Source organism: Pelobates fuscus, chromosome 3 (assembly GCF_036172605.1).
Source record: "Pelobates fuscus isolate aPelFus1 chromosome 3, aPelFus1.pri, whole genome shotgun sequence".
In the NCBI taxonomy this organism is placed as follows: Eukaryota; Metazoa; Chordata; class Amphibia; order Anura; family Pelobatidae; genus Pelobates; species Pelobates fuscus.
In genome coordinates, this window is record NC_086319.1 from 27,219,648 (window position 1) to 27,245,800 (window position 26,153).

Here is a 26,153-nt window from a genome sequence, read left to right on the forward strand (position 1 = left end):
GACACTACAGTCGCCAAATGATCTTTAGCTTAACCCCTTCAGGACACATGACATGTGTGACATGTCACGAATCCCTTTTATTCCAGAAGTTTGGTCCTTAAGGGGTTAAAGGGACACTATAGTTACCAGAACAACTGCAGCTTATTGTAGTTGTTCTGGTGAGTATAGTCAGTCCCTCCAGGCATTTTGCTCTAAACACGGTCTTTATATCCTAGGAACACCTCTAGTGGTCACTGTTCAGATGGGTCAGTGCTGCAGCCCCACAATGTGCAGCATTGACGTTCAGCTGCACACTGCCTCCACTTTCCCAACAGAGATGCATTAATCCAATGCATCTCTATGAGGTGATTCTGACTGGCCAGACTGGTGTTTGACCCCACCCCTTCCTCCTTGAAAACCTCGGCGGTCCTGGGCCCCACATTCGCTTATTATTTCGGGCTATCAAACGATTCGGCACAGTGAGGGAGTACTGATCCCTTGCTGCACCAAATCTGGCAATAGCCTGAAATTAAATAGGTGCAGTTTGCTGCGTGCTATGCCAGGAAGGGGCAGTGGGGGGATGGGGGAGGGATGGGAGGGGATGTAGGTAAAAGTTTCCCCCACCATTAGAATTTCCGGCTCTGATTAGGCCCCCTTTCTTGAGCCAGCAGGGAGACCAATGGATCTCCCTGGCAGCTCTTACAAATGGTCTCCCTAGTGGTCCAGTGTGTTGCTGGGGCAGCAGCACTCCCGCGCGGTCCCGGCGTTCTGTAAATGTGTCAGAGCAAAGGTGCCAGATTTCCGGCCTGCGCTCTGACGTCATCACAGAGCACCGGGACCGCGCGGGAGTGTGGCTGCCCCAGCAATACACTGGACCACCAGGGAGACCACAAGCAACACACTTTACCACCAGGGAATGAACCAGCTGCCCACCGGACCACCAGGGACCCACTGGATCGCCATGGGAGGAATTATTGTCCCCCTGTCAGCACATAAGGTAAGCAGGAAGGGGGCAAAGAACTACATAGTAAATTACTGTCATCCACTTACCATCCCTCTAGCTACCCCATTCCCTGAACCCTGTCACACTCACCCCCCTAATTATGGGCTACAAACCCCCTAAACTTGTCCCACTAACACAGTAAAACTAACCTCCCTAACCCTGCCACACTAACCCCCCCATAACCCTGTCACACTAACACTGTTATACTAATCCCCCTATCCCTGACACACTCACCCACCCCCAACATTCACACTCACCCCGCTAACTCTGTCACGCTTGCTCCTTACCTGTGGCATGCTCACCCACCCTCACACCTACTCCCCAAACCCTACCATAATTACCAAACGGCATGCAAAGCATCTTGGGAGTTGCAGTTCTACAACATCTGGGGATCTACCTTTTGGGCAATGCTGCTCTACACAAACACATAGACTGTATCCACTACACAAACATTCTCTGCATCCACTCTACAAACACTGCATCTTTGTGGTGAGAGACTCGGGGGTGTGCCGTGTGGGCGGGCTGAGTGGGCGTGCTAGGGGGCCCAGACCTTGAGCTCCAAAAGTTCTGATGGCAGACCTGAGTGTTTGCATTAGGGCTGAGTGCTGTTAGTTTGTGGAGCAGGTTTAGAGCTGTACGTGGAAGGGGAGTTGAGTGCGCCTGTGCTGGCTGAGTGTTGTGTGTAGTGGTTGAGTGTTGTGTGTGGGGGAATGCTGTCCTGTGTGCTATCTGGGTGTTGGGAGAGGAAGTTGGGGAGGTTTTCCCTACCCCCAATTTGGCAGCAAGGGGGAAATATTTCTGGTGGTCCTTTGGAGGCCACTCTGGGCAGGATCCCCATTGGTCTGGTGGTGGAACATTGTGGGCTGCACCTCTATTATTTAATTTCTAATTCACAGTCCCAACATCTGGTCAATAACTCAGAGCACTACTGATAGAGGTGCAGACCACAACGCTCCTTAGATGAAATGAGAGGGTGCATGGCCAATCTGCTGATCTCCCTGCGAGCTCAGAGAGGGTCCCCTCACAAACAGTGCTGGAGGTCCAAGCCCAGACTGGGCCCTAGGCTACCGCTCATGCCATCTCATGGGTAATCGTGCTCTGATTGTAATGATAGCTTCTATCATTCTTGTAGAATTGGCATTGGTCTGCCTGCAAAGTCGGTCCTACTGAATTGTATATTTATTTATATATATACAGGGCTCGAGTCCTGCAGGAACGCGTGGGAACGGCGTTCCTGCACTTTTTCCACAGCAGGAACGCCGTTCCCATTACTAGTCCTGCAGGACCCAGGGCTGGCACAAGCGGCTGCCAGAGCAGGGGGAGCACAAATCCGAATCCCCTGCCTCTGACTGGGGACTCGGATTTTTAAACTCACCTCTCCCCCTGCAGTCAGTGGAGTCGTCCAGCCTCTCCTAATGATGTCAGTAGGAGGGGGCGTGGCTTCCTCTGCTCTTCTCACAGGACCGCTGGGGAGCAGAGGAAGTCACGCCCCCTCCCCCTGACATCATCAGGAGAGGCCGGCTTACTCCACAGACTGCAGGCTGCAGGTTCCAGATCCTGTCCCACCCCTCCTGGCCCAAGGTAAGCCTCAGGGAGGGGGGAAGGCACTTTAGGGGTTATTTTTTTTATCCCTTTCCCCAGTCCCTGTCCCCCTCCTCAGGCCTGTCCCCCTATTTAAGGCCCTGTCCCCCTTCCTCAGGCCTGTCCCTGCCCCCCTCCTCAGTCCCTGTCCCCCTATTTAAGGCCCTGTCCCCCCTCCTCAGTCCCTGTCCCCCTATTTAAGGCCCTGTCCCCCCTCCTCAGTCCCTGTACCCCTATTTAAGGCCCTGTCCCCCCTCCTCAGTCCCTGTCCCCATATTTAAGGCCCTGTCCCCCCTCCTCATTCCCTGTCCCCCATCTCAGTTCCTGCCCCCCTCCTCATTCCCTGTCCCCCCTCCTCATTCCCTGTCCCCCATCTCAGTTCCTGCCCCCCTCCTCAGTCCCTGTCTCCCTCCTCAGTCCCTGTCCCCCTCCTAAGTCCCTTTCTCGAGTCCCTGTCCCCCTATTTAAGGCCCTGTCTCCCTCCTCAGTCCCTGTCTCCCTCCTCAGTCCCTGTCTCCCTCCTCAGGCCCTGTCTCCCTCCTCAGTCCCTGTCTCCCTCCTCAGTCCCTGTCTCCCTCCTCAGTCCCTGTCTCCCTCCTCAGTCCCTGTCTCCCTCCTCAGTCCATGTCTCCCTCCTCAGTCCCTGTCCCTTTCCTCAGTCCATGCCCCCCTCCTCAAGTCATGTCCCCTTACTCAGTGCCTGCCCCCCTCCTCAGTCCCTGCCCCCCTCCTCAGTCCCTGCCCCCCTCCTCAGTCCCTGCCCCCCTCCTCAAGCCCTGCCCCCCTCCTCAAGCCCTGTCCCCTTACTCAGTCCCTGTCTCCCTCCTCCGTCCCTTCCCCCCTCCTCAAGCCCTGTCTCCCTCCTCAGTCCTTGCCCCCCTCCTCAGTCCCTGTCCCTTTCCTCAGTCTCTGTCCCTTTCCTCAGTCTCTGTCCCTTTCCTCAGTCTCTGTCCCCCTCCTCAAGCCCTGTCCCCTTACTCAGCCCCTGTCTCCCTCCTCAGTCCCTGTCTTCTTACTCAGCCCCTGCTCCCTTCATCAGCCCCTGCGCCCCTCCTCAGCCCCTGCGCCCCTCCTCAGCCTCTGTCCCCCTCCTGAGCCTCTGTCCTCCTCCTGAGCCTCTGTCCCCCTCCTGAGCCTCTGTCCCCCTCCTGAGCCTCTGTCCCCCTCCTGAGCCTCTGTCCCCCTCCTCAGCCTCTGTCCCCCTCCTCAGCCCATGGCCCCTTCCTCAGCCCATGGCCCCCCTCCTCCTAAGCTCCTGTCCCTCTTCCTCAGCCCTGCCACCTTACTCAGCCCATGGCCCCTTCCTCAACCCATGGCCCCCCCTCCTCCTAAGCTCCTGTCCCTTTTCCACAGCACTGTCACCTTACTTAGCCCCTGTCCCCCTCCTCAGCCCCTGTCCCCCTCCTCAGCCCCTGTCCCCCTCCTCAGCCCCTGTCCCCCTCCTCAGCCCCTGTCCACCTTACTCAGCCCCTGTCCACCTTACTCAGCCCCTGCATACGAGCATCAGCCCCTGTCCCCCTCCTCAGCCCCTGTCCCCCTCCTCAGCCCCTGTCCCTCTTCCTCAGCCCCTGTCCCTCTTCCTCAGCCCCTGTCCCTCTTCCTCAGCCCCTGTCCCTCTTCATCAGCCCCTGTCCCTCTTCCTCAGCCCCTGTCCCTCTTCCTCAGCCCCTGTCCCTCTTCCTCAGCCCCTGTCCCTCTTCCTCAGCCCCTGTCCCTCTTCCTCAGCCCCTGTCCCCCTTCCTCAGCCCCTTTCCCCCTTCCTCAGCCCCTGTCCCCCTTCCTCAGCCCCTATCCCTCTTCTCAGCCCATGCCCCCCTCCTCAGCCCCTCAGTTCCTGTCCCTTTCCTCAGCCCCTCAGTTCCTGTCCCTTTCCTCAGCCCCTCAGTTCCTGTCCCTTTCCTCAGCCCCTCATTCCTGTCCCTTTCCTCAGCCCCCATCCCTTACCTCAGCCCATGTCCCCTTCCTCAGCCCATGCCCCCCACCCCTCCTAAGCTCCTGTCCCTCTGCCTCAGCTCCTGTCCCCCTCCTCAGCCCCATGCCCTTACTCAGCCCCTGCATACAAGCGTATCATTTTTTTGTGGTGTGAGGGGGGGGCGGGGGGAAGGGGGCGGGGAGTGGGTCTTGGGTGAGTTCCTGCACTTTTTTACCCAGGACTTGACCCCTGTATATATATATATATGTAGAAAGGCCATTAGGCCTGAATTTGTGGGAGGAGTAAGTCCCCTACTTAAACACCCAGCCCCTACTCACCTCTGACATTCGAGTTCAAGTGTTCCTTGTTCTACTTCCGGTTCGCGCATCTTCAGGTTTGCGTCATTTCCGGTCCGGGCGTCTCGTGTATCAGCTGTACCCGCCGTGCTACCGGCGGTCCGGCAGAATCCTCCGTGCTATCGGCGGTCCTGCTTTCTAACAGTGAGTCCTCTCATTCCGGTCCCCTCCACATCGCTCTGTGGGTTCATCGGGGGCCGGAACGCAAATGTCAAACCTTACCGGGGACCACCCACGCTCCCCGCACGCCAGCATCTAGTCGGTCACTTTCAAACACCTGTATGGGGGGTCCTACACCCCCCCCCCCCCTCACCCCCTCACGGTCTTAAAAATCCGTACTAACGTTTCGTGCTAGGGGTATATATATATTTAAATCCTCTTGGGTAAAAACTCATGCTGGTATAGAATCTATACTTTTATATTGTATGAATAAAAGAAGGGTTGCCAGTAATTTTACCATATCATGCACGACATATGTATCACCATAACTTTCATTCGTACTTTCCATATATTTTGTGTATCAGTTCACAGACCTAGTTTATTGGGCTAACATCACCACATAGTGGTTTTATGGTACTTACTGTTTTATTCTGTATAATATGCAGCTTCCCTGCAATTAAATGACTATTCACACAATGTTATAACATGCATTAACGTGCAAATTAAATCTCAGCCCTGTTAAAAAATCTCTTTGATCTCCACAGATCGCACTTTGCCATATATTACGGCTAAATTGCAGTAAAAAAAACAGGGTTCTTATCCTTAAATCCAGGTTTCCATTCTATGCTAGCACCAACCGTTTTGCTCATTCTATATTTCAAAACCCTGATTCTTGTCCTTTAATCCAGGTATAGTATTTATTTTGCTTTATTTTCTGTTTGAGGAAACTCAGGCAGCCAACAATTTACATTTATCGACTCACTCTGCGCTCATACGTTACGGCCACTCAGATTTACATCTGTCTCAAACCCTTAGGTTCTACTACGATAGCATCAACAACAACTTGCCTCGTATAAATTCGGAGAAAACCTTGCTATTTGTACCTTATATCCAGGTATAGTTTTCTTTAATCTTCGGTACGTTACTTCAGTTTCCCACGTAAGGCCGCAGACAGCCTTTACGGTCCATTTTGCCACTCGTTTACCCGTCCATACCACCCATTAACTCATTTGGCGCCCATTCGCCACGCTCACTCAGATCTACATCTGTCTCAAACCCCTTAGGCTTCTGCTACGACATCACCAACCACTGGACCTCTCTCTCATATACTTGAAGAACAAGTCCATGGGTATAATCTCTATCAAGGTTAGTATCCTACCAGCACATAAACCGCCAATTTATCCCATAGTTGTTACGTGAACTGGCTCACAGGGTCTGGACGTCAGACCTAGCTCACGGAGGCACACGTAGGTATGGCCCTACGCCCAAATCATAGTTAATCGCCTCATTCGCTCTTCTACAGGGCCGTAGTCAGGGCCTCACTTGTCACGGCCACACGTTTGAACCTTTTAAATGTCACCGAGAGGCCAACATCCCGCCACCACATCTGTGGCAACGTAACCCACTTCTCCAAAATCATAGATAGAGCCTCTCACCGCCACTTGGCATTAGCAGGGCCTCAACCGTCACTAGTCTAAGTTAAGTTTTTCGCTTCGGCAGTAATCCTACAGTCCAGTTCACATGAGCAATTCCCCCCCCACCCCCACCCCTTGAAAAAGTTTCTCAGACGCCCCCACTAAACCCATCTCATTTAATTCATTCTAGAATGTCGCAAGACACATCTCCCATGGACGAGGTACCTGAGGATATAATATCAACTCCTATCAGACCAGAGTCCCCAGGAGTTTCTCTCGCCCCTTCTACCCCTACGTCTTTGAGAGCATGGACTATACCTAAAATCACGGCCGAACTTTGGCTCAGGGGCATCCCCTTTCCGGCTACAGCCCGAAAGGCGAAATTATACAGACTGTTAACCAACCAAGCCCCAGAGCCTAGGCCAGGCACAAGCTCTCAAAGTCAAGCTTCTGGCACTGGCATTGCCACCCAGGATACCCTTGCGGCAATCCTGGCCAACCTGCTGACCTTAAACAGCAGGTTAAGCAAGGTGGAAAGTGCTATAGCCTCCCCAGGTAACCTCCCTGTTTCTATAGCCCCAATCCCGGCTGTACCTATGGCACCAACACCCGTCCGTACACTTCCCCCTCCAGCTCCTGCTCCAGTCATGTCGCCTTTCGTGTCACCAGCTCACTCCGTCCCAGACTCCATTAGGAAAGAAATCCTAGATGGGAAGGACGTGTGTCTGGTGTCATTACTTATTGCCTCCCAAGACGTACTGCAGAACAGGGCTTATAATTTTGGCGATATCTCGGTGGTTCTTAAAACCAGAGACCCAAGGCTCAACAAAAAGTTGTCTATCCCCAATTTCGTGTTGGCTCATCTTTTTATGATTATCACAAATCGATATCAGCGAAAGTGGCGACCCATCTGAAACAGTTTAATGTCAGAATTAACTGGTGTCAGATGGATACAGACCTATTCTGTCGCCACTTCGCTGGTCTGAGGCCTCCGCCCTGCGCCATATGCAATTCCTCAACCCACTTGGCTGATTTGTGCCCTTCTATGGCTGACCCATCCACCCCCACTCCCACCCCTCAATCTTCTTCCACTCCTCACCTTAAACAGGAAGGCGGACAGAGGGATAAACTGGGGAGGCCCATCTCCTTTTTGGGGAAGGCGCAGGTGTGCAACAACTTCAATGCAGGTTCCTGCAGCTTCAGCGCTTGTAGATTGTTGCACATCTGCTCCATCTGTTTCAGGGCACACACTAAGACCATGTGTCCGGCCGGGTTGTCCCCTAACAAATGACTAACCGACGTTAAAATCGACAACCTGGCCTTTTACCTTAAAGATCATCCAAGTAAACATCTTGTGGAGTATCTAATAACAGGGTTTACCCAGGGTTTTTTCACGGGTCTCGTGGCCATCCCCCCAGGGATACTGGAATGCCCTAAACTCCTATCAGCCTGTCTAGACCCGGAGGCCACGGAAGTTCTCCTCTCCACAGAAATCACTCAAGGGTTCATGATCGTCCCCTTCACCTCCTCACCGTTTTCCTCCTGGCGCACTAACCCTATCGGTATAGCTGTACACAAATATTCGAATAAAAAAACGTATGATTATCGATTTATCTGCACCGCACTCCTCTTTTGTTCCTAGCATCAATGCACTCATCCCCGCACATGAATTCTCACTACAATACGTTAAAATAGATGACGCCATACAATCCATCATGTCAACTGGCAGCAACGCTTGGCTTAGCAAAACAGACATTACCAACGCTTTCAAACTACTGCTCATGCACCCATCACTTTGGCATTTGCACGGTGTTAAATGGCGAAACAGGTACTATTTTTCCACGCGTCTCACTTTCAGTTCCAGAAGCAGCCCCAAACTCTTTGATATTTTCGCAAAAACGCTATGCTGGCTGCTTCTGAACATTATTAGGTGTCACGCCGTCATTCACTACTTGGATGACTTCCTCATCATAGAACCAAGCACACGCACACCCACCGATATCCTCAGCACCTCTGCACTTTTCTCCACCCTCGGGGTACCTTTGTCTCCCACTAAAACAATTGGCCCCACCACTAAACTCACTTTCTTGGGCATAGAGCTAGATTCTGCTACCTTCCGCGCCAGCCTTCCCACTGAAAAACTCGTCCGCCTGAGAGGGGAAATAGACATGTTCCTGCGGAGCGATGTATGCACCAGGAAAGAACTTCAGTCCCTATTGGGGTCCCTGAATTTCGCGATGCTCATCGTTCCGCAGGGCAGATCTTTTGTGTCTAGGCTCCTTTGTCTGCTTCACGGGGTACCGGACGCCTGCCCAATTGCGTTGGACCAGCACGCCAAAGCTGACCTACTCATGTGGGGGCAGTTTTTGTCCCTATGGAACGGTATCTCCATGTTTATTCCCTCCCCTCTCCGACTCCTCTCCCTGCATTTACACTGACGCTGCAGCCAACACGGGTTTTGCAGCTATATTTGGTAATCACTGGTTTAGGGGTTACTGGCCAGCTGAGACGGATGCCTTGCCGGGGTTTAGAGAAACTTCAGCTCTGTTTGAGATTTACCCCATTGTGGCAGCCGCACACACTTGGGGTCACCTCTGGTCCGGCAAGGCAGTAAAGTGTTATTCCAATAGCTCGTCAGCTTGCGATATCATCAATAAAGGGCGCACGTCCTCTCTTACCATTATGCGGCTGATTCGCAAGCTGACCTGGTTGGCAGCAACCGTCCAGTTCCACCTAATTTGCCTTCACATCCCGGGTATTCACAACATGGCTGCTGACGCTCTGTCTCGATCTCAATTTCAGGTGTTTTTCCAGGCACTCCTGTCAGCCCACCATCAACCATCCAGAACACCGAATTTTCACGAGCTAATCTTGGACTAAACACACTTATGCACCACGCCAGGACACTCACGCACCAAGCACTATCACCAAGCACTACAATCACCTACAGTAGGGCACTTACCATTTTCAATAAATTTACTGCTGAATTCGGATTACAAGGTGATTTCTCAACCCAAACCATGGTGGCTTTTGCCTCTTTTTGCCATTTACATTTAAAACTTTCCCACAACACCATTAAATTATACCTCACGGGGGTGCAGCACCACAGCCTCACAAATTTCCCTAACAACACCCCCTTTTTATCATCATACCCCATGAAGAAAATCTTAAAGGGGATCTCTAAAGTATCGGTTCCACCTATCACCACCAGACTACCTATAGATGGGCCTATCTTTAGATTACTAAGCAACCTCCTCGACGAATCCCCGTTTGATCCCAACACTAATCTGGTGATCAAATCTGCAATCTATTAGGCTTTTTATGGGTTCCTAAGACCTAGGGAATTTACTGTAGTTTGTCAAGGGGATACCACTCACAGCCTAAAAACCTCACAACTCACAAAAATAGACGACTATTACGTTCTCACAATCCCATCTACCAAAACAAATCAGTCCCTACACCCCACTATCATTCCTCTCTTTCCAACATACAATGCTTGGTGTCCAGTTAATACACTAGACATATTACGGTCAGCTTATAGCACACACCTACCAGACTCACCACTATTACAACTACAAGGGCACCCACTCACTACAGCAAAATTTACCACACATGTTAGAAACTTACTGGAAAAATTGGGTTACAACCCAACTTCATTCTACAGGCATTCATCCCTTCCGCTTCAGCAGCTTCTAGTACTAACACCCCGGTCCACATCATAAAGAGACTGGGCCGCTGGAAGTCCTCCATATACAATATGTATATTCCACGACCAGAAAGAGAACTTCGCCAAGCCTTCACGAATTTAGTTATGTAATCAAATGCCATAAAGTGTATTTTTTTCTAACTTCTCTTTGCCCTCTTTTATTTACAGGCCCACTCGGACGTTGGTTTCGGCACACCACAACCAACTTTTATCTCTGACATTATCCATTACATATTAAATTCAGAGCACAAGTAGAAAGGCCATTAGGCCTGAATTTGTGGGAGGAGTAAGTCCCCTACTTAAACACCCAGCCCCTACTCACCTCTGACGTTCGAGTTCAAGTGTTCCCCACCCACCGACACCCTTAGTACATACAATTCTCCTTGGTGGGCCCTCTTTTATTTACAGGCCCACTCGGACGTTGGTTTCTGCACACCACAACCAACTTTTATCTCTGACATTATCCATTACATATTAAATTCCGAGCAGAAAATATATATATATTTGGTTGGACAAAACTAGCAGACACATAGCGATCATTTCTTATTAAATATCACTGTATGTGAGCACTCGGTTGCTAATTTCCTTCTCTCAGTTCTTAATTTCAGCAGCTGGCATAAGGACACACTGAAATCCAATCATAAATATTACATTTTACGATACTGTTCATTTATGCTGAAAGCAATACACCGGATTATTTCCTTTTAATGGAGTGTTAGGTGCGGGTTAATAATACCATATCATGGTTTGTAAATCCCATCAGCACTCGAACAGTTAAACTCTCATTCCACTAAAATAGGTGATTTTGCTGCTACTGTGAATGACCAATCCGGTTGTCATGGAAACTCTAAAACTTTCACCCCACACATAATGCTTTGAAGCTCATTAGCCTTTAATCTGAAAATGAGATTAACTGTTAACTGGGCAAGCTCCCCAGGCTCGTGGCAGGTTAAAACAAGTCAATCATCGGAAACTATTTTAAATCTGAATAACTATTGAACTACAGCCAAAATAGTAAAGATTTCCTGTCATGCATTGGACATCTAATACAATCTTTATATATATTGTATCAATGCAATAAACTACAATATACCTATAAATGTAAGGACCAAGTCATTTTGCCATATAATCTCGACATTTACTTGGAGAATTAGGAATTTTCTATATTCTCAGCACTGACAGAAGTGGATCCATCTCAAACACCCACCATTGTTCCCTGAATGTAATAAGGTAAACTGAATGCATACAATTATCACATCCCCCGTAGCGCGATGCAACTTGACTTTGGTCATTGTGGTCATATCAGATGTCGAACTTTGTCAAAACTGCTCAATATCACGTTAGGACGCTACATCTTCTATATCATTCATTAGTAATCTGAATGCACCCAAATATTAGCGGTATTATTATTGATTTTATTCCCAATCGCCTGGTATTGTGTTAAACGTATAATAATACCCTTTGGCTTTTAAAGTATCTGTTCATTTCCTTTGGGGAAATCCCATTGGTGACCGTAGACTCACCAGTTGCAACTAATCATCTAATCACTGCAAGTGTCTAAACTACATGGAACAGCAACACTATGTTAAAGAGGAACTGTGATTTCCATGTTTTTTTAATATCATGTTTACTTATGCCTACCGGTATATTTAACAAATCTGTGTTCAGGAGGTCCAAAAAAATAAAATTACAGGTTGAAATTATCTACACTAAAACAGAGTGCTTCCATTTTGGGTCCCTGTTTGAAGGTCTGCCTTTTGCACCTGTCAGTCAGCATAGAAACAGAAATATTATGTTTCTCCTCATTCTATTTAATGTTTTCTCAATTGCCTGCTAAACATTCTCATGCATTTTGGGTTTATCTGGGAGGGTGATCAGTGTATAATCAGATTCACTGTATATCCTTTGGCCTTACATTATTTTTAACATCCATCATTTTATACATCCAAAACCCACTATGTCTGTAGGCTAGCATGCAAGCTGGAGAACACGGATTTGCAAAGTATTAGCAAAAATTATTTATACAAAAGATTCCACCTGGTTAAATATAAATATTATGTATGAGTTAGTGCTTATCTATGATCCTCCTCGATGTAAAGACTTCACCAGAGATTTACATAACATTACTGGTGTAGGCATGCCTCGGAATGGGAGCCGATCAGACCACACAAAAAGTACTAACTCTGACACAGAGGATTTCTTAACTCCTTGTCCTGGAGCTGTAAGAATGCTTGAATATGCATTAGGGACCAAAGAGTGTGTTCTTTATCTTTCATTTAAAAATATTCAAATATACATTGTAATACATATATATATATATATACTTTGTAGATTGGATTAGCTATATATATATATATATATATATAGTGTAGATTGCATTAGTCATATTAGTCCAGTAGTCAAGATGCCAAAATTAGTGATGTCCCGAACTGTTCGCTGGCGAATAGTCGCTTGTTCGCGTTTGCCACGGATCAGTCCGCCCCCTATTCATCATCATTGAGTAAACTTTGACCCTGGCCTGTACCTCACAGTCAGCAGACACATTCCAGCCATTCAGCAGCAGACCCTCCCTCCCAGACCCTCCCACCTCCTGGACAGCATCCATTTTACATTCATTGTGAAGCTGCATTCTTAGTGAGAGTAGGGACAGTGTAGCTGCTGCTGATTTGATAGGGAAATTGATAGCTAGGGTAGTGTATTCAGTGTCCACTACAATCCTGAAGGACTCATCTGATCTCTGCTGTAAGGACAGCACCCCAAAAAGCCATTTTTAGGGCTAGAACATCAGTCTGCTTTTTATTTTTCTGTGTAATGTAATTGCAGTTTCCTGCCTGCCAGCCTGTGTGTCAGGCTCACAGCATATACTGTGCCCACTTGCCCAGTGCCACCACTCACTCACTGGTGTCACAATAGCTTGCATTTAAAAAAGAAAAAAACTTTTTTGACTGTAATATAATAGCAGTCAGTTTCCTTTACTAGTGTGCATTTCAGGGCCTGCCCTGTGCCACCACTCACTCTCTTGTATCACAAAAGCATTTAACAAAAAAAAAGCTTTTTGGGACTGTAATATAATAGCAGTCAGTTTCCTTCACGAGTGTGCATTTCAGGGCCTGCCAGGGCACAGTGTCACACCAGTGCAACTCATATCTGGTGTAACAGTAGTGTACATTTAAAAAAAAAAAAAAATTTTGACTGTAATAGATTGAATAGCAGTTAGTTGTCTGACAGCGTGTGTGTCAGGCTCACAGCGTATACTGTGCCCACTCGCCCAGTGCCACCAGTCATATCTGGTGTCACAATAGCTTGCATTTAACAAAAAATATATATTTTTGGACTGTAATATAATAGCAGTCAGTTTCCTTCACTAGTGTGCGTTTCAGGGCCTGTCAGGGCACAGTGTCACACCAGTGCAACTCATATGCAGTAGCTTGCACGCATTGCACCACTAATCGAAAAAAAAATGACAGGCAGAGGCAGGCCACCCCGCAGGGGCCGTCGTGGTCGTGGTGCTGTGATTCCCTTTGGCCCTAGAATAATGCCCAGTGTTCAGAGGCCACGTACCCTGAACTTGAAAAGTTCTGAGGACATAGTTGACTGGCTAACACAAGACACCCAATCTTCTACAGTTTCCGCTCGGAATCTCGACGCACCATCCTCCTCCAGCTTAGCTTCAGGCACCTCTCAAGTTACCACTCACCCGCCTGCCGCCACAACCAACACTAGCACTACAGCCGCTTCACTTGGTATGTCAGAGGAGTTTACACATCAGTTGGAAGAAATGAGTGATGCGCAACCATTATTGCCAGAGGATGTAGATAACAGGGATATGTCTCAGTCAGGCAGCATTACACACGTACGGTGTGATGATGATGATGTTGTACCCACTGCAGCTTCCTTTGCTGAGTTGTCAGATACAAGTGAAGTGGTTGATGATGACGATGCGACCGTGGATGTCATGTGGGTGCCCGCTAGAAGAGAAGAAGAACAGGGGGAAAGTTCAGATGGGGAGACAGAGAGGAGGAGGAGGAGACGAGTTGGAAGTAGGGGGAGGTCGTCACAAGGAGCTAGTGGCACAGTCAGACAGCATGCATCGGCACCCGGGGTCAGCCAGACAGCACGCCAATCAACGAATGCTGTTGCCACCACCAGAATGCCGTCATTGCAGAGCTCAGCAGTGTGGCATTTTTTTGTGTGTCTGCCTCTGACAACAGCAATGCCATTTGCAACCTGTGCCAAAAGAAATTGAGTTGTGGGAAGTCCAACACCCACCTAGGTACAACTGCTTTGCGAAGGCACATGATCGCACATCACAAACGCCTATGGGATCAACACATGAGTACAAGCAGCACACAAACTCAAAGCCGCCATCCTCCTCCTGGTCCAGCATCTTCAGCCACGTTAACCACTGCTGTCCTCCTTGCCCCCTCTCAACCATCCGCCCCTCCGTCTCTCGCCTTGAGCAGTTCCTGCTCATCTGCCCACACTCAGGTGTCTGTCAAGGACGTGTTTGAGCGTAAGAAGCCAATGTCACAAAGTCACCCCCTTGCCCGGCGTCTGACAGCTGGCTTGACTGAACTCTTAGCCCGCCAGCTTTTACCATACAAGCTGGTGGAGTCTGATGTGTTCAAAAAATTTGTAGCTATTGGGACACCGCAGTGGAAGGTACCCGGCCGAAATTTCTTTGCACAAAAGGCAATCCTGTATTCGATTGTGCAAAAGGAAGCAATGGCATGTCTGGCACACAGTGTTGGGGCAAGGGTCCATCTGACCACTGATACCTGGTCTGCAAAGCATGGTCAGAGCAGGTATATCACCTACACTGCGCATTGGGTAAACCTGCTGACGGCTGCCAAGCATGGAATGCGTGGCTCTGCAGAGGAGTTGGTGACACTGCCACGACTTGCAGGCAGGCCTGCTGCCACCTCCTCTACTCCTCCTACTCCATCCTCTTCCATAACCTCCTCGGCTGAGTCCTCTTCTCATGCTGCGTCTTGCTCCACATCAACGGCATCCCTCCAGCTCCCCAGGTACTGTTCCACATACCGGATACGGCAGTGTCACGCTGTCTTGGGGTTGACTTGCCTGAAAGCAGAGAATCACACTGGACCAGCACTCCTGTCCGCCCTGAACGCACAGGTGGATCAGTGGCTGACTCCGCACCAACTGGAGATTGGCAAAGTGGTTTGTGACAACGGAAGAAATTTGTTGGCGGCATTGCATTTGGGCAAGTTGACACATGTGCCGTGCATGGCACATGTGTGTAATATGATCGTACAACGCTTTGTGCATAAGTACCCAGGCTTACAGGACGTCCTTAAGCAGGCCAGGAAAGTGTGTGGCCATTTCAAGCATTCCTACACAGCCATGGCGCACTTTTGCGATGTAAAGCGGCGAAACAACATGCCAGTGAGGCGCTTGATTTGCGACAGCCCTACACGTTGGAATTCCACACTCCTAATGTTCGACCGCCTGCTCCAACAAGAAAAAGCCGTTAACGAGTATTTGTATGACCGGGGTGCTAGGACAGCCTCTGCGGAGCTGGGATTTTTTTTGCCAGGTTACTGGACGCTCATGCACAATGCCTGTATGCTCATGCGTCCTTTTGAGGAGGTGACAAACCTAGTCAGTCGCACCAAAGGCACCATCAGCGACATCATACCATTTGTTTTCTTCCTGGAGCGTGCCCTGCGAAGAGTGCTGGATCAGGCCATAGATGAGCGTGAAGAGGAAGAGTTGTGGTCACCATCACCAACAGAAACAGCCTTATCAGCATCGCTTGCTGGACCTGCGGCAATGCTGGAAGAGGATTGTGAGGAAGAGGAGTCAGAGGAGGAATGTGGCTGAGGAGGAGGAGGAAGACCAACCACAACAGACATCCCAGGGTGCTCGTTGTCACCTATCTGGTACCCGTGGTGTTGTACGTGGCTGGGGGGAAGAACATACCTTCAGAGAGATCACTGAGGACAAGGAACAGGACATGAGTAGCTCGGCATCCAACCTTGTGCAAATGGGGTCTTTCATGCTGTCGTGCCTGTTGAGGGACCCTCGTATAAAATGGCTGAAGGAGAACAACCTGTACTGGGTGTCAATGTTACCGAATTACGGCAAGTCGGAAAGGATGCAGCAGTTCCAAAATCAATTAAAAAGTATGCTTTACACAGCGTATAAGGGTGATGTCACAGCACAACGGGAATCTAACAGGGGAAGAGGTGAAAGTAATCCTCCTCCTCCCACGACCACGCCGGCAAGGACAGGATGCTTTACAGATGTGTTGTTGATGGAGGACATGCAGAGCTTTTTAAGTCCTACGCATCGCCACAGCTCTTCGGGGTCCACTCTCAGTGAATGACTCAACCGACAGGTAGCAGACTACCTCGCCTTAACTGCAGATATCGACACTCTGAGGAGCGATGAACCCCTTGACTACTGGGTGTGCAGGCTTGACCTGTGGCCTGAGCTATCCCAATTTGCAATAGAACTTCTGGCCTGCCCCGCTTCAAGTGTCCTGTCAGAAAGGACCTTCAGTGCAGCAGGAGGTATTGTCACTGAGAAGAGAAGTCGCCTAGGTCAAAAAAAGTCTAGATTACCTCACCTTTATTAAGATGAATGAGGGATGGATCCCGAAGGGACTGACAGTGGGCAATACATTTGACTAAAAAAGGCCTGATGAAGGGGACTACTTAACACACCACTCCTATCTGGTGGCACATTAGATTGCCCCAAATTTGAAGTAGGAGGACCGACCAAGCATCTTTTTCCATCTCCCACATCCTAAAATCGATGCCTTACATACACGTCCCCTGATAGGGGATGTAACAGGGATTAAACTGATAGGAATAGTACTACTTAACACACCACTCCTATCTGGTGGCACATTAGATTGCACGCGCAGTGCCCCAAATTTGAAGTAGGAGGACCGACCAAGCATCTTTTTCCATCTCCCGCTTCCTAAAATCGATGCCTTATATATATGTCCCCTGATAGGGGACGTAACAGGGATTAAACTGATAAAAATAGTACTACTTAACACACTACTCCTATCTGGTGGCACATTAGATTGCACGCGCAGTGCCCCAAATTTGAAGTAGGAGGACCGATCAAGCATCCTCCTGGGTGGAGGAAGAGAGACCTTCAATGACATCAGTGAGGACAAGGAACGGGACATGGCTAGCTTGGTATCCAACCTTGTGCAAATGAGGAATTTGCGGTTGTGCAAATGGACTGTTTGCGGTGCGTTAAACGGGGAGTTTGGTCTGTCACTGTGAAGCGGGCGTAACCCTTACACTACCTGATCGATACAACATCATACCTGATGTTTTAAAGCATGTTATTCCAAACAATTTAGGAATGTTAGGTGATTTATGCCCTTTATGGATTAAAACCAGACTCTGCATCAACTATGTAATTTTCCATGGGAGTTTTGTCCAGGTGTTAGTCCCCTTGAAACAACTTTCCCATCACTATTTTGGCCAGAAAGAGTCCCTGTGGGTTTTAAAATTCGCCTGCCCATTGAAGTCTATGGCGGTTCGCCCGGTTCGCCCGTTCGCGAATATTTGCGGAAGTTCGCGTTCGCCACTCGCGAACGGAAAATGTTATGTTCGCGACATCACTAGCCAAAATACCAGAGTATTGCAGTATGCAATGATACGTTTTTTATTGGACTAACATAATATTTCAAAGACAAGCTTTCAAGAGTTCTCCTTTCTTCTCCTCTCTTCCTCAGATCTGAAGCACTAATTATTGCTTCAGGCCTGAGGAAGAGAGGAAAACTCTCGAAAGCTTGTCTTTGAAATATTATGTTAGTCCAATAAAAAAAGTATCATTGCATACTGCAATACTCTGGCATTTTGGCATCATATATATATGATATATATATACACACACACACACACACATCATAATTTACTGCATAATAGTCGCCACCGCATAGTAGTCACACCCTGTTTTTTCTGTCCAAATATTGGTTCAAATTCAATTAATCACATAATAGTCGCATAATTGGCTATTGCTGTTTTTGTTGTGACATGCTTATTCTTGAAAACTGATGGCGAACATCCTACTGATCTTATACAAAAGAGAGGCTTTATTACCCATCAGTTTATTGTATTTTAGTGCATTTTATCTGTGCAATGCATTAAGAAATGACAGGAGGACAGGGATTAGAATCAGAGTTTACGTAATGCATTAGAAAATATGCTTTGTTATGTTATTAGCAACTATAATGTTATCGACAACTGTTACAAAATGTTTAAAAAAATAAAGCTTAACGTAATGGTCGAACCCCCATTTTTAAGGAAAGGAATTAGGTATAAAATCTGCTACCATTATGCAGTGAAATATGGTATACACAGACAGACAGACAGACACACACACACACACACACAGATAGATACATTTTAAGATCAAGGATGGAGCTGTCAAAAAGGAAAATAGAGGGGTGCTGGTCTAAATGGCCCAGTGTCATTCACCCCTTCATCTTACTGCATACTCGTAACATTGGGTCCTATGAATTAGGACACCTTGGGTGGGGTAAAAGGAGGCAGCCCAGTGACATGAGTAAACTAGCCAACTGGGAGGTCTGTTAATGGATTAGGCAAACCCTTTTATACCCCTTTATGTCATGTGTCATGCAGGGGATAAAGGGAAAAAACAAAAAATCATGGTTATCAATATTCAGAATGGACATGTTTTCTTACCTTAAATAAAATGGATAAAGCTTTCAGTTTTCCATTTCCGCTCACTGCATCGTCGAAACTTTTAAACTGATCGTTATCATAGCAGAAGATTTGCATCTGTAAGTACAATTGGAATGAACATATATTATGTTTCACTTTAACAGTAATCCTCCAGCACGGCATGTTATTGCAGTTTACCTTCATATGTGTTCAAATACAAACACAAAAGCCAATCTGAACAGCAAGGTGCCTGTTTCTAATGAATTTTGTCCAGCATGAAGCGTCAGCTGAGGACACACAGTGATTGTATTGCGCTGTTCACAATGTAGTTGTTGACAGTGAGCTGGCAATACTCAATTCAATTCTTTCCACACATTAGAATGCGAGAATCTATTCACATATATTCCGATACAGCAATAAGCACTGGTTTTATGTACTTATCAGGCATGGCATTAAAAGTAACCTTCCTCTGAAATCTACCCACGTCTTAACATGACAAAGACAGAAAAAAATCAGATACCTTTTACATTGATTTCAGCTTGCCAAAGAAATTCCATGTGTAATTATAGTTTCACATATCAAGCCTACTTTCACATGACATTAATGTTATATATAATATAAACATATGTATAAAAAAATAAACAATGAAAATAAATCTAGCCCAAGTCTGTCGTCATACCCTTCCAGGTTCCCTAAGAATAGACCTGTTAGCGGCGCAAGCAGTTACAATGATAAAGGGTATGCACATTTACTATAAGGGGAGATATCTGGTTACTGTGCATCAAAGACAGCTTGCCATGTCCCCTTCCGCACACCCAAGTGAATTGCAGTTCAAGCAGTATTAAAATAAATAAATAAATAAGAAAAAAAAAACAATAATGGGCACCTTCCAGAGGGGGCAGATGCCTTATGCTGGAGACACCAATGGCCCCTGTGGATTGGTTCAAAACATTAAGGAACACTTTGATTACCATAACAACAACAACTCATTTTAATTCTTACAGAGCTATGAGTCTATGGTTGCCATACCCCAGTTTCCTCTAAAAACACATTCTGGAATGTGTGAATGAAAAAAATGAATTCTCCTTTCTGTAGCCACACTGACAATGCAGAAATTAAAGGACTAGTAATGACAGAAAACCTAATGCTCTCAATCTATCACTTTCACTTGGTGTTCCCATGCGTATGATGTTACTATAATCATAAATTTAAACCAGGGTGGCAAGAAAAATAATTTCAGGAAGGAATACACTGCAGCTTGTAATATTAATAAAATGTCTCAACCTGCCCATTCTCTCCAATGATCTTGGAAATAAATTAACTGTTTGAAACAATTGTCCACAGACTACTAGAGATTATTCTAGAAATCTCCTGTGTGGAATATTGCTAGATTTTCATTTTCATGTCATAAGAGTGTTATGTCATAACGTCGTCAGCCATCGAAACGCATTGGGGTTTTTCACTGAAATGAGAATTGCTTTGAATTCAAAGTGAACTCAAGATGAAGAAGAATACATGAGATGGAGTTCTAAGAGATGTATCTTTATTTTCTATCCCACAACACAAAAAAAATCATACCTCCAGGGGAAATTTCTCCCCCTCCAAGCTGTGTTCGGAGCCATCCGAAGTAGCGTTGCATTTACCCCAGTGAAATGTTATCCTGCTTGCTTTGTATTTAGTATTTAAGGCACCACCACTGAGAAAGTAATCGTCCGTCAAATTAATTTCCACTGAAAAGGAAACATTGGGTTAATTTCAATAGTATAGAAAAGTGCATTTAATTTGAAAATATTAAGTGACACTTAAACTAAACTACTCAACTTGAAAATGAAATCATCACAAGTTCACAAAACCATTTCAAAAGAATATATGAGATTGGACTTTTCAGTAAATTACTTGGTGTGAATCATGGCAACCCTCTTTGATGCACTGATAGACTCCAATTATTTTCCTTGCAGATAAGCAAACTGCAGATAAGCTGAATAATTGATTGAGGGAAACTTGTAAGGTCTGTTGTGGAAATATGTGCACTTTTATAGAGGGCTGACATTATTAAATATCAAAAAATTGTTCTCTGTAGGGCCATACTCAATGGGGGAGATTTATCAAAGCTTTGAGTTCTGTGATATTCAGCAAAATACTAAAAGAGGGGCAGTCTCTATGGAAACCATTCTTTCTTCCTTTCACGTCTTTGCACAAATTTTCATAACAAGACACATTGATAAATGTGCCTAATCTATCACAATCTGGTCTTCAAAGACTCTATGCAAGCACATAATGGCAGGTCTATGCAGCTATACTATTCATTTTGCATTAGTATTTTAAGCAATAACTTGGTATAATGTCATTAAATATCTTTGGTCTTTAAGAGTAACAGAAATATAAAGCTATACTTAAAGTTTGAAATGTTCAATTTTGACTCTTAATTGAGAGTGATAATTTAAAGGGACACTTTAGTCACCAGAACAACTACAGCTTATTGTATTTGCTCTGGTCAGTATAATAATTCCCTTCAGGCTTTTTGCACTAAACACGTTTTTTTCTGAGAAAAGGCAGTGTTTACATTAAAGCCTATGCATAACTCCACCAGCCACTCATCAGATGGCTGCTAGAGGTGCTTCCTGGGGCAGTGCTGCACAATGTGACATTCAGTGTCTCCACCCTCTGCATGGAGACACCAAACTTTCCTCATACTTGCAAAAAATTTATATTCAAGGATACATTTTTAAATTGTGGGGTAATAGCTTCTTAATCCAAGGATAAATCTGACTGCAATTCTAGGGTCAAGAATATTTTTTTATCTTGCAAAATTGGAAGTGCTTTAAGCTGATTTTTGTTTTGCCTTCTTTTAGATTAACAGAAAAAAACAGATGTGAGAAAGGCTGAACTTAATGGACATGTAGTTTTGTAAGCCTATGTAACTACGTAGAGGAGAGAAAAAAAGGGTAGCAAGAGAGGTGAGGACGGACAACAGCTCAAATAGCCTGCCCTTCGGTGGGTCCCCGCTCAGATCTCAAGCTGGTTTTAGCTCAACTTGTGCCATTACAGAGAGAACATCTCTGAAGCATATCAGACTGGTCCCACCGAGACAGGCAGTCCAGATCCGAAATACCAGCAAGCTCCCTCTGCACGAGCGATACGGCAACCCCAGACTATTGTTTCAACCTTGTTAGGTATCATCAGTGAGGTATAGCCAGTATTACTCCCTCTAGGCACAATGAGAAAGGGGTATGTAAAAAATAAATAAAAAAATAAGAATTGAGTTAGAAGGCCAACAAACTTAAAAATATGGTAAAAATATACATTAGTTACACTAATTTATAGCACTTTCAAACATTTTATTTCCTGTCTGTTTAGTCAGGTCAAGCCACACAAAATATTATGTAAGAAATTTCTGTTGAATTGTTTAACAATTTTTACAACTATTTAATCCTAATCTGTTATGGGTTCAAAATAAATGTCAAATGCTTTACAAATTGTAAAAATAAGTATTGAAAGGTTGTTGGTTTACCGCACCCTGCTACTGCTTTACTTATGAAAACAGCCAGGAATGTTATTTTTAAATTTGGGTTTATTCAGAATTATTGTTTAAACAGAATAGTAAATTAGAAAAAAAAGAGAGAAAAAAACACCCAGAAATATATTATGGGGGGTTTGTTGTTTTTAATCTCACCATATCATTCTAATGTGTTCGTATGCATTCATTAAAACAGTTATGCATTTAAATATTTTCAAAAATAATCATAGGGGCACCCATTATGCTACTGCTTATTGGCCACTGATTGCCGCATAGGCCCATTTACGTGTACAGTCCTAACTAACAAAGAATCAATGTAAACAATGTCTCTCTGGGTCAAGAACATTAATAAGTAGTAAATTGTGCTGTATTTCTGTACTGAAAGGTATCACATTCATCTACAAAGCAATATTAAGATGGTCTGTGGATTTGTTGGCAGACCAATCAATTTATCGTCATAATATGGTACTAAAAAGTGACTTTTCATCTTATATTGGTGTTTTTTGTATTTAGCTTATATAGAGCTATACCTTACTGTGGAGTATGCTTACCAGTCCCTTCAGAGAGGCCAAATTCCATAACGTTGATACAATTTAGTGGCTCACTCTTCTCAAAGTAAATATTTGGGACCTGCCACAACTGGGGTACTTTGATACTTTGACATAGTAAAAAAAGGGCTATAACCAATTTAATGGCCATGATTTGTGACCAAAACTCTATACTGTACACTGGGTGTTTTTATTTAGCTTTTTTTTTGCTCAATAATTTGTTCTGTACAAACTGGTCAGCTTACCTCCCTTTTTAATACAATAATCATTTCATCAAGTTTTGAAAGGAAATAGATTATTGAATCTGACAGTTAGTGGGTCTGAGCTGTGCAGGGAGTGAAGCCAGGGGGACCAAAGAGACTAACTCGTTTTCTAACACGTTCTGACCCAAGGTGCATGTATATGGCTGATGGATCCAGTCATATACTAAAGGTAGGGATGAGATTTTTTTGTTGTTGTTGTTTTTTCCATATACTTAATTTAACTAAGACTCTATAATCCTTTCAAAATGTGATTAAAGGAGCGTTCTAGTAAAGAATTGTGTTGTGGTGACAGTTGTCCTTTAAATTTTGTTTTATATGATCAACATACCCCAACAGCCCAGTGTAATACACATACAAGGGATATATAGTCTGTCTGTATATCTTATTTTCTAAGATCTGATCTATATAGCAAATATGTATATACAACATAGTAGGAATATTTTATCTACCGGAAGATGCGAACACAAGATTGATCCTTTGTTGATCGAATTTTTCAAATGCAAAAATTCTTACTTTAATCAATTAAACATATGTAAAGCACAGGTCATTTCCATTATATTATTTTCATTAAACAAACAAACAAAAAATTACTTTCAAAGCAATACAGTTAACAAACGTCTAATTCAAATCGAATACCAAAATGAAAATTATAAATATAGTTAAATAACCACATCATATCATTATATTTCTCTACATACTTGAAAACAGAATGTACCTGTCATTGTTGATTATATATTTCCTACCTGTTCTATGTTAAATTTTGTATATATTGTATATTAATATTGTATTTGTATTTTATTGTACTCTAACTGTAACAATGCAATGATTTGTGGACCCAGGACATACTTGAAAATGAGAGAAATCTCAATGTATCTTTCCTGGTAAAATATTTTATAAATAAATAAATTTCAACTTATACATAATAGATAAAAAAATATTTAAAAACATGCAACGAAATAGGTACCCTCCACATAGATCTGTAAGCTACACAGCTACAGGGCTCATCCACATTCCTTTGAGATAATAGCTATAATCTACATAATACTTAACAGGATGTAGAAAATGGTATAGATAAATACATGCTATATTACCTGTTTTTCCAGTATTACGAATTAATGCAGAGTTAGAGGACAATTGTTCCCATCCTTGAAAAGACAATTTCTTTAGATTCATATTTAATTTTGTGAGGTCCTCGTCGATGTTGATAGGAGACTGTTTGGCACCACTGCATGCTGGATATTTTTTCACCCAATTTGTTTGGTTTAAGCTTTCTGTATAAATAGGAAATAAATAAGATTTTAAAAAATTAATAATAATTAAAGTGAGATTCTTATGATATTTTATGCAACAGTGTAACTGTATACAGGGTCGCGTAACAAAGACAAAACTAAGAAGGAATTAGTTGCAACAGGAAGATACAATGTCTGCAATTTTTGCAGAACATCAACCAAAATAATAAACAATATAAAAATAATGACTGGTATAAAAGACAAAACAAGAAATACAGGATCGGATTCTAGGAATTGCAAAATCTGCTTCCTTTGCATTAAGAAATCAACCCACCAATGGCAAACAAGCCCACAATCTACGGAAATAAATGAACATGGTGTTGTTAAATTATTGTACGTCAAAATGCTTATTCAACATGCATCGTGTGCCTTTTAGCAATCTCTTCCTATCAGCACACTGTGTTTGATGTTCATTCGGTCCAGACAATCTAATGACCGGTCTGTTTGCACAGTACAAGCGACATGATGATCATGCTTTATTTCTGGTCCATATCTGATGATTAACATTTTTGCATCGGGAAAATATGGCTTGCTTTAATATCTCTGGGTAAGCACTGAGGCGTCAGTTTTGTAAACTAAACATTTAAATTTGAAAAAAAAAAAAACTTTACAAATTATTTCATATTTTAATATTTTTTATATATATAGTACTAAATCAAAGCCTATATATCATGGTAAGGCTTTATTTTAGTAAGATATCTGATTTCTTTTTATTTCTATTTAGATCATCATAGATGACAAAAAGAGGGTGGGGGATATATTTATTTATTGAATCTGCAAGTTTAAGGGTACATGTTATATTAACATGAGAAACTGGATACCCCATCAAGATATTAAGGAGGTAAAATATACATTATAACTGCTGGAAGACTTCATTCAGGCAAGAGACAGGTAAATTAATTGAAACCCTCAAGCCTTGCATTACTGCTTGACGAGGTTATCGTATTATTTTGCACATTACAATTATATTTTTCACAGACCTGTTCAGTATTTCTGTAAATCCCACCGTATTTCATTTATCAGTGTCATTTTGTTGGACATGGTGCTATATGACAACCAAATTACATGAAAATAATTATACCAACAAACTTATTTTGACATGCATTAATAACACTAAAGAATGTATTGAAATTACTGTTTTATTATTTGAAAACATTGGAAACATTATGAGAGCAAATTATCACACTCCTCTCCGTGAGTAGCCTTGTTACTGTGTCAAACATAATTCTAAAGTAGAGTTTGCTACCTAATGAAACATTAAAGGGACACTATAGTCACCAGAACAACTACAGCTTAATGTAGTTGTTCTGGTGAGTATAATAGCTCCCTTCAGGCATTTTCATGTAAACGCCTGAATTTTCAGAGAAAAGGCAATGTTTACATTGCCCTTAGGGACACCTCCAAGTGGAAACTCCTCAGATGGCCACTGGAGGGGCTTCCTAGCTCAGTGCTGCACAGTAAGCAGCCCTGCCGTTCAGCGTCTCCACGCTCTGCATGGAGACACTTAATTTTCCTCATAGAGATGCATTGATTCAATGCATCTCTATGAGGAGGTGCTGATTGGCCAAAACAGTGTTTGGCTCGCCCCTTGCCGATTTTTAGCCAATCCAATGCGAAAATGGGAAAGCATTGGATTGGCTAAAATCTGCAATTTTAATGATGTTACCAAGGGGGCGGCGCCAGCACTGGCGGACACGTGGAGAGCTGAAAATAAGGTGAGTTTTAACACATTCTGAGGCTAAGGGGGGCA

The 26,153-nt window shown here is 44.6% G+C and overlaps 1 protein-coding gene across 7 annotated transcripts in view; it reads right to left on the reverse strand.

The window, feature by feature from the left end:
* PTPRZ1 (protein tyrosine phosphatase receptor type Z1) overlaps positions 1-26,153 on the reverse strand; it is a 163,050-nt gene that overhangs the window by 76,544 nt on the left and 60,353 nt on the right. For all 7 annotated transcript variants that reach the window (XM_063446823.1, XM_063446822.1, XM_063446821.1 and 4 more), the window contains exons 3-5: positions 24,206-24,385; positions 20,365-20,516; positions 18,808-18,903 (exon numbers count right to left, since the gene is read on the reverse strand). In XM_063446823.1, the coding sequence (XP_063302893.1) occupies positions 18,808-18,903; positions 20,365-20,516; positions 24,206-24,385 (428 nt within the window). The remainder of the gene's footprint in view (positions 1-18,807; positions 18,904-20,364; positions 20,517-24,205; positions 24,386-26,153) is intronic.